This window comes from Portunus trituberculatus, chromosome 27 (genome assembly GCF_017591435.1).
Source record: "Portunus trituberculatus isolate SZX2019 chromosome 27, ASM1759143v1, whole genome shotgun sequence".
Classification (NCBI taxonomy): Eukaryota; Metazoa; Arthropoda; class Malacostraca; order Decapoda; family Portunidae; genus Portunus; species Portunus trituberculatus.
Genome location: NC_059281.1, coordinates 7194602 through 7208300, shown reverse-complemented (window position 1 = coordinate 7208300; position 13699 = coordinate 7194602). Strand labels below are relative to the sequence as shown.

Sequence of the window (13699 nt, the reverse complement as noted above, 5' to 3'; positions counted from 1 at the left end):
AGTGTTGTGGTGTGATCTGCCATGCGCTCATCACACCACACCACACCATAATACAACACTATACGTACATCACAACACCACAAAACAATAGCCCTTCCTTTAGCGACTTCTGCATGTGATTACAGGCCCACTTCACCACCACCACACAGCACCACACCATAAAAAAAAAATCTCCTTCTTCAGCTCCTTCTACGAGCAGCTGCCGCGTCCCTGCTGCTCGTGGCGGCAGTGAGGGGCACGGAGGAGCAGACAAAGGTGGCAGTGGCAAATGATGAGCCACAAAATGGATACCTGGCGACGAAGGAGGCGGAGAAAGAGTATCAGACGGCGAACAGCGAGGGGCGCACCGCTTACGCCAACCCTGCGCCAGGAGACGACGAATACGGGAAGGACATCACCATCTACGTGAAGAAGGATGACGGGAAGGAGCATAACCACAAACTAGTCTATGAAATCCACGGCTACGATCCTTCAGGTGAGTGACGGGAATGAAAGGGAAAGAAAGGGAGGAAGAGAGAGCAAAGAGATAGGTGAGAAGAGGAGAGGGGAAGATAGGTGAAGGAATGGAAAGAAAGAGGATTGAAAGAGAGGAAGGAAGGGGGAGAAAAAGGAGTGAGGAGAGTAAGAGATGTGAAATAGAAAGATCGGTGGAGGGAAGGAGAGAAGGGAAAAGAAAGGTGAAGGAAGAAATAAGGAAGAGAAAAAAGTGATACGAAAGAGGAAGAAAAGGCAGAAAGTATGCAAAGAAGGAGAAGGGAGGAATGAAACAACAAGAATAATAAAAGAACAAAAAAAAGAGAATCAAACCAGGATAGATAGGAAAATTATAAAATAAAAAAGGAAAAATTGAGAAAAATAGAGGGGGAAACATAGACAAGTATAAGCAGGAGAAAAAAAAAACCCAGAAAGAAAAGAGGGAAAAGAATGATGAAAAACAAGCAAAAATGCAAAAGAAACGAAAACACAAACAAAATACTACAAAATCTAAAGAAGAGAAATTACACCCAAAGGAACGAATGAAACTGAAAAAGAGAGAAAGGAAAAAGAAAACACACACAATGACACATAAACCCTATCTCAAGTATTTCTCCCGTGTAATTCCCCGGTTCACTTCCAGCTCTTGTCTACGATGACGGCTACGGAGGCTACCTGGTCGGATACACTGACGGATACGGATACGGAGGCGGCGGCGGCGGCGGTGGAGGCTTTGGCATCTTCGGCACGGGTTATGGCTCTGGCGGTTATGGTGGTGGTGGTTATGGTGGTGGTTTTGGTGGTGGTGGTGGTGGATATGGTGGTGGTAGTGGTGGTGGTGGCGGTGGTGTTTATGGTGGTGGATATGGTGGTGGTGGTGGTGGTGGTGGTGGTGGATATGGTGGTGGTGGTGGTGGTTATGGCGGTGGTGGTTATGGCGGCGGCGGTTATGGCGGCGGTGGACATGGTGGCGGTGGACATGGTGGCGGTGGATATGGCGGCGGCGGACATGGTGGCGGTGGATATACGAGTAGCGGCGGCGGTGGCGGTGGTGGTGGCTATGGTGGTTACTCAATCGCAGTTAATCATGGAAAAGGTATTTATAAACTGTTATAGGAATTTATCTCTCTCTCTCTCTCTCTCTCTCTCTCTCTCTCTCTCTCTCTCTCTCTCTCTCTCTCACCTTCATATTTTGTTCCTCCTTTCATCTCTCCTTTTCTTTCCCTTACCTGAAAAAAAACAGAGAAAAACACAATAACATCTATCATACAAACAAACATATAGATAAACTTTGCATATTAAAAGAAATCTACAAGTAATACAAACACACACACACACACACACACACACACACACACACACACACACACACACATACACACAAGTACAGTACAATTACAATTTCCTCCACCAGGGGGCAGATATCCAAGTGGCGTGTGGGTCTTGTGTAAGTACTGACACAGAGAGAGAGAGAGAGAGAGAGAGAGAGAGAGTACCCTAGGTGGTGACATAAGTAAGCGAAGATGGTGTCCCGAGGGATGAACTAACTGGGCATCATATTGCTCAAACGGGATTTAGAGTTTCCCACCGTATTTAGTCTACTAAGGGCTTTCAACCAGTGTTCAAACTTTCATTGTCATCCCTTAAGAGAAACACTTATCGCTTAGTATTACTACTAGGTTTGGGCAAAGCAAGGCAACGGGTTGAACATTGGCCGAAAGCTCTTAGCGGACTAAATACGGCGGGAAATTCTAAATCCCGTTTGAGTAACATGACGGCTAGTTAGTTCATCCCTTAGGAAACCAGCTTCACTAACCACCTCAGTTGCAGGAGAAAGAGAGAGAGAGAGAGAGAGAGAGAGAGAGAGAGAGAGAGAGAGAGAGAGAGAGAGAGAGAGAGAGAGAGTAGACTAGAATAAAAACAATAAATAAAAAAAAAACATTGGTATACTAGTCAACAAGAAAATTTACAAACAAAAAAAAACAATAAAAAAAAAAAAAAACACTATCAAGACAAACAAGCTCATGAAACAAAGAAATTTAAGAAACAAACACTAAAATACAATTGACTTATTAACTGTACGAATATAAATAAGAAAAAAGTGACGAATAATGAAACAAATACAAACACAAGTGGAAATATAATGAACTTAACTAATCAAACTTTTCTCTCTTTTTTTTTCCTTCAATTTTCTCCACCAGGTTACCGAAGAAGGAGGTGAGAGAGGTGAGAGTGAAATAAAACCCTCACTCTTACACTCCCTCTTCTTCCCTCTCCCTCTCTCCAGCTCCAGCACCAGCACCAGCACCAGCACCAGCACCAGCACCACCAAGCCAACTCCCACTTATTCTCCTCTCCCTCTCCCTTCTCCCTCTCTCCTCTCCCTAACCTACTCCTCCCTTACCTGTTCTCATTGTTTACCAAAAAATGTCTTGAATAAAATGGTGTAATAAGTTTTTTTGTGAGTTTTTCCTTTCCTTTTTTTTTTGGCTTTCCTCAATGTGTGTGTGTGTGTGTGTGTGTGTGTGTGTGTGTGTGTGTGTGTGTGTGTGTGTTATATTCTATGATAATTTCTTTTTCTTTTTTGCTTTTAAACACATGTGAGTATATGCTAGAGAGAGAGAGAGAGAGAGAGAGAGAGAGAGAGAGAGAGAGAGAGAGAGAGAGAGAGAGAGAGAGAGAGCCATACATACTAACTGGACATACAATAAAAAGAAGAGAAAAATACACATCCAAATAATCCTTCTCTTTTTTTTTGTTTATCTATTTTTTTTACTAAAGAACCCTAAGAAACACTATCCTTGAGACGCCTTACCCAAAAAATACTAAGCAAAAAAAAAAACAGAGAAAGAAATTGAACAAGTTTTTATCATCAATTAAATTTCACAAAAAAGGGGTCATGGATTTTTTTCCCCTTGGAGTACCAATACAAATAAGCTTCTTGTTTTTTTCTTCTCAAGGGGGAAAGAAGAAACGAGGGAGAAAAACATGACCTCCAAAAAAGTCGCCGAAAAAATGATGTAATAATAGTAGCAGTAGTAGTAGTAGTAGTAGTAGTAGTAGTAGTATATGCATATAGCTCCGTAACACCTGGTTTGTTCATTTACCTGTTTATTTAACCAGACGATATCTGTTCATATAAAGAAAATGAAACAAGAGGAAAAGAAAAGAAGAGAGAGGAAGGGAACAAACTAGAAAGAATCGCAGAAAAAGAAAGAAAAATCAAGGAATAAGAATAACACATTGCGATCAACAAAAAAAAAACTAACGAAACAGAAAGCAAGAAAATAGAAAAAGCGACATAAAGATAAAAAGAAAATTACCTTTAATATGAAATAGAGAAAAAAGACGATTAGGAAGACAGGATTCGAAGAAAAGAAGATCAACATAATGAGAAAAAAACAGAAACAAGAGCGTAGGAAAAAAAAATAAGATCAATAAACACGTGGCAGAGAGAGAGAGAGAGAGAGAGAGAGAGAGAGAGAGAGTGTTGAAGTTGTTGTCACTGTTATCACTGTCATCACCATTACTATCATTACTATCACCATTCATTGTTTTTATCTCTAAAGCCTTAAGATAGTTCCTGGTGACAACAGTAACTTTAGCTTAATCAACGCCACTGTCCTTTATGTATCATTATGTATTGCCGTTTAAATAGAGAGAGAGAGAGAGAGAGAGAGAGAGAGAGAGAGAGAGAGAGAGAGAGAGAGAGAAATAACAATGCTGAAACATCAAACACTCCATCAGTACTTTAGTTAAACATCCTCCATCCTCCCTACCTTTTGCCCTCCAATCATCTTTCCTCATCCCTCCACCCATCCCTCCCTCCCTCCTCATTCCCAGCCATACCTACCCAACCTTCAAGAACCAACAGAGACTTTATCACCATTTTTTCCCCTTTTTTTCCTCATTCCTTCACACACTCCCGTCTTTTTATCAGCAATAAGGACAAGAACTCAACCCGGACATAAGAAGTGAGGGAGGGAGAGGAGGGAGAGGAGGGAGAGGAGGTTAGGAAGGACGACGAGAGGTAAAAAGAGGGTCCAATCAAACCTATATAAGCCCAGTCATACACTCCCTTCTTCACCACTCCATCTCCTTCGTCTGCACCTTCGTCAGTAGCTATGGTGAGTAGGAAGAGTGGCGGAAAGGAGACGCTCAGGTTCTCTTTGGGTATAGACTAGTGCGCCCTTCAATATCTGGTTGCAAAGTGACAAAGAAAACGTGTGTAGTAAATATGTGTGGTTGGGGTTTCTTCTCTGTTTTGTTCTCTTTCTCAGTGTAGGGTCTTGAGTCTTGAGTTAGGTAATCCCTTAAAAGCGAAGTGCCCTTTTCTGGGATATAAATGGAATGAAAACAACATCCGGTGTTCCCAGGCGGTCACCATTCAAGCATACTAACCGGACCAAACGTTGCTTAACTTTGCTGATCGGACGAGAAGCGGTGTGCTCAACGTAGTGTGGGGAGGATACGAGTGATCCTTATTTTCATCCTATCCGAGACTCTCCAGGCAATTCTATGCATCAGTGTAATCCTCCAAACACATCACCTATATTTGTACAGGATTATCTTATTAAGCTGGAGGGAAGCTACAACAAATTCTATTGGTTATTATGCAGTATGTCTCATTTCTTCATCATTGAGGGAAAAGTGAGAAAACGGTATGGTAAAGTAAGATTAGATTGGAAAATAAGATGGATAAGAATTGTCTTTCGAATATAATGAGAGACAAATGGAATGGACTCCGATACTAAGTTAATAGTGTTGAGTCATTATGGAACTTCAATATGATACCAGACAAATTAATGGATGAGCATGGTAGGCAGAAATATGTAAACACGCTTCATGTACAGATTGCCACGTGTAGGTGTGATGGCTTGTTGTTGCTTCCCTTATTTTGCTTTAATGGATATCAGTGTCTAGAATATTACCACTGTGTTCAAATCTTTATTCTTGCCCTATTTTGACCGATTTAGCTTAGCATTTGAACTTCACCACCACAAACACCATTACCACCAACAAAAGCACTCCAGTCCCTATCATCTTTCCCTCACCTTCTAATTCTCCCTCCCCAGATCTTCCCCACTACAAGAATGGGGCCTTTGGCGGTGATGGTGGTGGTGGCCCTCCTCGCCCCTCACACCAGTGCCACGCCCTTCAGATTCGGATCCAAGAAGCGAGACCAAACCGACCCATCCTCCTCTCCCTCTCCTATTCCTCCTCCCCCTGCCTTCCCCGCCACTGATGCAGGACTGGGAGGGCTTGGAAGTAAGGGAGACACAGGGGTGCTTCTTCCTCCCGTTGGCGCAGGCACAGGACTAGGAGGAGGAAAAGGAGGTTTGGGTTTAGGAGGCGCAGGAGAAAATGGATTCTTCACGGTTGTTGACGGCATAGACGATGGAATTGATGTGCTAATTGACGGAGGATTAGGATTAGGAGCAGCAGGAGGACTAGACCCAGCCAACACTCTGTTCGTGAAAGAGGAAGCGGTGCAAGACAACCTTTTCAGTAAGACCAGCCAGGAGATTACAGCCCTTGTCCCCGCCTCCACCACCTCCATCTTCAACAGGGCAGGACAAAGAACCCCCTGCATGCGCGTGTACCGCCTCGCTAAGAACTTAAAGGGGAGCCTCTTCAGAAGGGGGAACAGAAGTGGAAGGGGAGGAAACAGAGGAGGCAGAGGAAGACGCTTTGGGGAGGAAGTTCTGGGGAGAATCTTGTGTTTGATTCCTGATTCACTGAGAGCTTCCAGACGTGGCTGAGTGGGAAGGTATGTGTGTGTGTGTGTGTGTGTGTGTGTGTGTGTGTGTGTGTTTGATTAGGTCCTTTTCCATTATTTTTCATTTCTATTTCATATCATCAATATCTTCTCCTACTCCTCCTCTTCTAACTTTTCCTCCTCCTCCTCCTCCTCTTCCTCCTCCTCCGCGGCCTTAATATCATATGGACATACTAGAATAATTCCTGTTGTTTCACTTTTTTCTGACTTTTTACTCGTATTTCATCTTCCTGTGGATTCTTCCTTCACTCATCCTCCTCCTCTTCTCTTTGATTCCAGACACATAATATTACAATTCTCTATTTACAAACAAGATTTACTCGTGTTAACTGAGTCTTTCCCGCCCTCGTTCTTCCTTTCACCTTCCTCCTCTTACATCCATTCCCTTTCTCTGCCTTATGTCTTCTTTCCTTCTTTTCTTTATCCTTTTTCTTCTTTTCGTCCCCTCTCTTTCTCTCTTCCTCTTGTGGTTTTCACTCCATCAGTTTATCAATCAGTTAGTCAGTAAGTCATTCAACCTACTCTCAATTCTTTCTCTAACTTATGCTCCTTCAAATATTCTTACATCCCCAAACACCTCCATCTCCTCCCCGATTTCAACCCAACTTTCACCTCCCACGTTACCTCTCCCTTTATTTCACTCCCACTGAAACCTCCTCAACAATTCCGTCCCACTGCATTTCTTTCCCTTGTCTCTCTTTCTCCCTTCGTTCAACCTCCCCCTATGCCCACAACCGGTCGTGCTGTCAAACTCTCACCTCGGCTCCTCTAACTCTGGTTTCATTTCGGGTCAAGGTTGTGCATTACTCAGACAGAGACAAGAAAAATAGGATACCGGTTTTGCTTTTTCCCACGAGAGAGAGAGAGAGAGAGAGAGAGAGAGAGAGAGAGAGAGAGAGAGAGAGAGTGTGTGGTAATGAGTTTTCTTAATGTTTCAGGTCTCCCTCTTCCTTTTCACTACCCAAGACAACTTTCCCGCTTCTCTCAGTCTCACTACGTTCTCACCATGGCCAAGCAACGTCTCCTCCTGCGCCACAGACAAACAAGCCAAAAAAAGAAAGAAAAAATCCCGCAGAATTACATGATATTAAAAGCAAAAAAAAACACGTGAAAAAGGAAAATAGAGTAAAAAAAAAACACAAGTGGAAAAGGAAAAAAAAATTAAAAACAATATCACACACACACACACACACACACACACACACACACACACACACACACACACACACACACACACACACACACACACACACACACACACACACACACACACACAGACACACAAGGAAAGAAAAATAAATGTGACAATACCGAACGTCTCAACCACAGGAAAAATTAACGGTAAAAAAAAAGGAAAAAAGTTGACACCGATACGAAAACAAGCTTGGAAGAATAAAAAGACAAATTCAACGCAAAGCAATATCTGTAATTAAATCTAACTAAATGTAACAAAAAAAACGAGTGATTACCAAATAACTGACCAAGAAGAAGATGATGATAATTAACTGAATAGAGACGTGTGTATATAAAAAAACATACCAATAGAAATATTAACCCTTTAACTGCATTGGCACAAGAAAACCACTTTAAAAAAAACTTGATACTTGATGACACCCTTTCCTGGAACCGTAGTCTTTCAAAACCCTCCTCTGAACTTAGAACTATGATCAAGTTAAGAAGCTGTAACAGTCAAAGGGTTAATGATTGTTTACCCTTCTCTCTTTCCTGTTCCTAATACCTTTCCCCAACTAAAAGAAATACAATAGTTTCCTTATGTTGCAATGCCTCAGTGCAAGTGTGTATGCTTAGAATGGTTTGTAGTTGTAATGAAGCAAATAAAGTCATAAAGCACTCACATCGATGCATTCTCCCTCAGGAACAGACAGAATATGGAGGTCAAGAAAGAAAAAAACAAGGAAGAAAATATGAGCCGTAAAATGAAAAATAAAAAATTGTATTACAAAAATATAAAAACAATGCCTTCCTTTCTCTTCCCTTCCCTCACATCTCTCTCTCTCTCTCTCTCTCTCTCTCTCTCTCTCTCTCTCTCTGTCTACTCTAATTTTTTCCCTATCTTGAAGGTCAGAAAAAGGGAAAGGATGAACCATAAAATCTATACATGAAAAAAATTACACATATGGAAAATCAATTTCTTTTTATGCAAATGAATAACGTGAAAAAAATGGAGGAAAAAAATGAAGAAAAAATATTGCAAGCTGCTCGCCGAGACCCAATTCAGCTTCTCGTTTTCTTTGCAGTTGTTTATTCCACTCTCCGTTTTCTGTTTTTTTCTTCTTTTTTTCCACCTCCGACGTGTGTGTATGTGTGTGTGTGTGTGTGTGTGTGTGTGTGTGTGTGTGTGTGTGTGTGTGTGTGTGTGTGTGTCTGGGTGTGTGTGTGTGTAATATTCAGCTAAAATATTTTGTGACTGTGGTTTGTAGTTATGTGAAAGGCGAATGAATCTCTCTCTCTCTCTCTCTCTCTCTCTCTCTCTCTCTCTCTCTCTCTCTCTCTCTCTCTCTCTCTACCAAACGTTAACAAATTGATACACGTTAATAATTGTTAATAAACCAGTAAATAAGGTAACATAATCACAATACCATCAAAACAACAAGAAAAAAATAATGATACACAAAATAAACACAACGAAGATAGAAAAAAATTAATGAAAACCATCTATGTCACGTTAATTAAAGTGGGCAAGATCCTTTACGTCATGTCATCATCTTTACATTCCTTACCCAATACTTTGTTCTCCTCAAGTTTATTCCTACGGGGAAATAACACGTTTGAAGGAAGGGTATGGTTACTTTTTTATATGAGTGTGGTAAGTTTCTTCTATCTTCTTTTTCTTTTGCAGGAGAACATGATGGAAAGGGAAGAATATGGAAGGAAAGAAACATGCACTGAATACTGGAAACAGAACCTAACTGCATCAAGTGACGTTACTAATATTTGTGCAATTTTCACTCGACTTTTTTTTTCCTCCATTAGTTTTTTGAAATCGTGAACCCACAAAGCACACACAATCTTTCCTTCCACTTCTTAACTCTTTTTTTTTCCTCACCGTCTTTCGCTGCGGATACTCCTTTTTTTTCCCTTCCCTGCGTGGATGAAAGTTGAAAATCCGGAAAAAACCACGAGTAAAAAGTTCGCTCCTAAAAAAACACAGGGTACATGCTATTAGGTGATGCATAACAAAAAACGGAGGCAAGAGAATGGAAACTCATATAAAGTATCGTCCCTCCAAAAAGTTGCTCTCAGTTGCGCGACGAAGACCAGCAGAAGTGTGTGACTTACCTTCCCAAGCATGGTGGGTGTGGTGACTGCTGGTGTGTGTGTGTGTGTGTGTGTGTGTGTGTGTGTGTGTGTGTGTGTGTGTGTGTGTGTGTGTGTGTGTGTGTGTGTGTGTGTGTGTGTCGCACGCTATCATATTGTGTTGCTGTTACATCTCTTTAATCTCTCGTTCTGCTTTTGAATTGATGTTATTTCACTTGGCTCGACAATAATATTATTTTACTATGAGTCGTTAGTGTTTTTTGCAATATCTTTTTACCCACTAACCTTTATACTCCCAATATGATAAAAGAAACAGTGCCTATTAAGATATTCGTGCCACAAGTGCGCTACATTTAAAGCAGCAGTGTTTAACGAACCGTAAACATGTGCCATAATTAAAATTTTTATCGTTTTTGTCTGAATATAGATTTCTTTTATTTTGATATTCATTCCAAAAAGTCAGTGGCGTTGGCGTGCAAAGATGTGAATGTGACACAGGCTAATGTGTTTGATGGTTTGAGATCCTCCAGTAAAGACAAGCGTGGAAGTAAACTTGTGAAAATCAATCTTGAAGTAATTTCTATTTTTCTTTACTCTTATCCTTTCACGTCCTAAGCCCCAAGGTAACTGATTATACATGTATATTTTAATCGCCATATCAGTTACACTTCAATAATAACAACAACAACAACAACAATAATAACTACTACTACTACTACTACTACTACTACTACTACTACTACTACTACTACTACTACTTTTACTGCTACTACTACTACTACTACTACTACTACTACTACTACTACTTTTACTGCTGCTACTACTACTACTACTACTACTACTACTACTACTACTACTACTACTACTACTACTACTACTACTTTACTGCTGCTACTACTACTACTACTACTACTACTACTACTACTACTACTACTACCACTACAATCATTACTACCACTACTACTACTACTACTATTACTACTGTCATCGTTGAACAGCGTGTGTGGCTGGCGGTATTGGCCATTCTGGGGGCAGCGGCGGTAGCAGTAGCGGAGGAGCCTGGGGGAGGACCAATAAGAATATCCACCACTGGCAACACTGGGAGACGCGGCACAGCTGGACGAGGGAGAATCGAAACCCCTGGACGCAGTGGGGAAAATGGCAACCCTGGAGGCGGAGAGGTGGTGAAGGCTGAACTCAGAGCGTCACACCTCGATGTTGGAGCCGGAGACACGTCGCCCATCGTTGGACATAAAAGAACAATAGACACCGTTGGACACAGTGCCTCTGCTAGCAATGTCAGCCCTCGCCTTCCACTTGGCACCACCGGAAAGCCTAATGAGGGCCACAAAGATGAAATAGATGTGGTTCCCGCGCGAATGGAAAGGATTATCAACACTGTGGGAAGTGCTCCAGTCGCTAATGGGGAAAGTGGATCATTAAGAACAGCTACGAGACTCGCAGGTGCACAAGGCAACGTGACGCACCGCACGGCTACCGCCACTGAAAGCTCACTTGGCAACACTGCACGTGGAAATCGGAACCAGAAAAGAGGTGCCAGTGAGGACCGTTTAGAAGCTGCCAAAATTGCGGCCACGATCCACAGAGCAATTCCAGTCGACCTCTCCAAGTACGGCGGCCTGGACAACGGGGCTCTTCTCAGCTTGGCAAACCTCGAGAAGATCAACAGAGCTGCGGCGCTGAGCTTCTTGGGGAAAGGAGACAAAGGACCAAGTGGAGAGATCTCAAAAGCTGCAATCAAAAGTCACGAAAGGAGTCAAGAGTCCCCTAAAAATATCGCTGACATAATCAACAAGGATCACGAAATCACCACCGGAGCGAACAAAAGGGAGATCTTCAGTATCGTAGACATTGATGACTGTGACAGCGGGGAGGTCTTTGGAGTGCGAGGGAAGGGCTCTGATGTTTTCGGCATTTTCAGTAAAGGAGACAGTAGGGAAAGACAAAGTGATGGGCTGTTTAGTGGGAAAGGAAACAGCAGAGAAAGATGCATTTCAAGAAGGCAAAAGGGTGGAAAGGGAAAAGGGTCCTCGAATATCTTTGGACTATTTAATAAAGGCAGTAAAGAGAGACCTGGAGGGCTTTTTGGGAAGGGTGGAGGAAGTGGTCTAGATATCTTTGGAATCTTTAACAAAGGCGACAGTAAGGAGAGATTTGGAGGTCTGTTTGGAAAGGGTGGTGGAGGAGGTTTCGATCTTTTTGGACTTTTTGACAAAGGGAATAGTAAGGAAAATTTTGGTAAAGGTGGACTAGGACACTTAGACATTTTTGGACTTTTTGACAAGGGAAACAGTAAAGAGAGATCAGGACTATTTGGAAAGGGTGGTAGAGGAAGAGGTTTAGACATATTTGGAATTTTCGACAAAGGAGACAGCAGGGAAAAATCTAGAGGTCTATTTCGAAAAGGCGAAAAGGGAGACCGAGGAGGCTTGGAGATTATAGACATCTTCGACAAGGACAACAGTAGGGAGAAATCTATAGGCCTAATTGGGAAAGGTGTAAAAGGGGAACGAGGAAGCCTAGAAGTAATTGGAATCCTTGACGATGGAGGCAGTAGGGAGAAATTGATAATTGGTCAGGGATTTGGAGGCTTAAACAGAGGGGGTGTCTTTGGCAAGGGAGCAGGTGGCTTGGACATATCAGGATCATATGGCAAAGGCAGTAGGGAAGGACTTAGCTTATTTACCAACAAAGGACAAACCAGCAAGGGAAGGTCAGGTGGTTTATTCAACAAAGGCAACAGTAAGGAAAGGTCAGGTGGTCTCTTTGCAAACAAGGGCAGACGAGGAGGAGGACTTCTTGGTAATGCCTTTGACCTTTTCAGATTATTTAACAAAGGTAGTAAAGAAAGGTCAGGAGGACTATTTAACAAAGGTAACAGCAAGGAGAGGTCAAGGGGGCTGTTCAACAAAGGTAAAGAAGTGGATTACTACCATGACAGCCTCGAAATTCCTGACCTTGTTTTAGTGCCTAGCAAAGAAAAATCAGGTTTATTTGGGAACAAGGGCACAGGAGGGGGGCTTTTTGGTGTGGGCGGGGGTAAGAATTTTGACATTTTAGATCTATTCAAAAAGGGAAGTAAGGAAAGGTCACCTGGACTCTTTGGCGGGAAAGGATTAAGTAAGGAAAGATTTGACAGTAAGTTTGATTTCAAGGATGACAGTAAGGAAACTTTGTTTGGAAGTAATGAGGTCCTTATCGTCTTTGACTTCCTTAAGGATCTTCACCACCTCATTTGGGGAAGATAACAGTGTAAGTAAACGTTTATGTTCTTCCTTTCTGATTTGAATATATGGGATGTTTGGTTCAAGTGTTTTGTTTAATTCGTCGACTTAAAGCGATATAACACTCTCTCTCTCTCTCTCTCTCTCTCTCTCTCTCTCTCAAATCAAAAATATGTGCAAAAACCGCCTGAATTAATTACAATGTTTAATATCTTTCATCAAATGTTTATCTTAATGTTTAATTAAGTTTCAACCTCAGGTGATTATTTCATTTTTCTTATTGGTTTCCTTTACAGCATGCTGAGAAGGTGAGACGTTGCGTGACCCTCAAAAACGAGAAATAAAAACAGCTACACTGAAGCAACGAAAACAAAGAAAATAAAAGGCAAAAAAAAAAAAAAAAAGAAAATGTATAAAAACAACTAAAAAAATTACTCATAACATTCTCTCTCTCTCTCTCTCTCTCTCTCTCTCTCTCTCTCTCTCTCTCTCTCTCTCTCTCTCTCTCTCTCTCTCTCTCTCTCTCTCATTTTGCTAATTTTGCACATTGTTCATTATTCACTAACATAAACAAGTGTAAGTCTACGAATATTTGATTTTAGAATATAAGTTTACATATTTATTGTATATTTTTGCTAATTGCATTATTTATCGCCGTATTTATTTTATTCGTCGTGGGTAAAGTCGAAAAATATTGCATACTATTTTTTTTCCCCTCCACGTGTGAGAAGGGCTCGTTTTGTGTTGGTGGAGGAAAGATAAAAAAAAACTGTTCTCTTGTGTTTTTGATTGATTCCTACGTGTTTCTCTCTCTCTCTCTCTCTCTCTCTCTCTCTCTCTCTCTCTCTCTCTCTCTCTCTCTCTCTCTCTCTCTCTCTCTCTCTCTCTCTCTCCATACATACACACATACATACACACACAC

At 41.6% G+C, this 13699-nt stretch overlaps 2 protein-coding genes across 2 annotated transcripts; both read left to right on the top strand.

Annotated features, from left to right (window-relative positions):
* Positions 1-4446: 4446 nt before the first annotated feature.
* On the top strand, positions 4447-7385 carry LOC123509414. Its single transcript, XM_045263703.1, has 3 exons — positions 4447-4601; positions 5550-6244; positions 7192-7385. Exons 1-2 carry the CDS (start codon positions 4599-4601, stop codon positions 6234-6236), a joined length of 690 nt encoding a protein of 229 aa, XP_045119638.1. The 5' UTR covers positions 4447-4598; the 3' UTR covers positions 6237-6244; positions 7192-7385.
* A 911-nt stretch (positions 7386-8296) lies between these two features.
* LOC123509413 (WAG22 antigen-like) lies at positions 8297-13181 on the top strand. Its single transcript, XM_045263702.1, has 3 exons — positions 8297-9566; positions 10531-12805; positions 13074-13181. Exons 1-2 carry the CDS (start codon positions 9564-9566, stop codon positions 12799-12801), a joined length of 2274 nt encoding a protein of 757 aa, XP_045119637.1. The 5' UTR covers positions 8297-9563; the 3' UTR covers positions 12802-12805; positions 13074-13181.
* Positions 13182-13699: the final 518 nt, after the last annotated feature.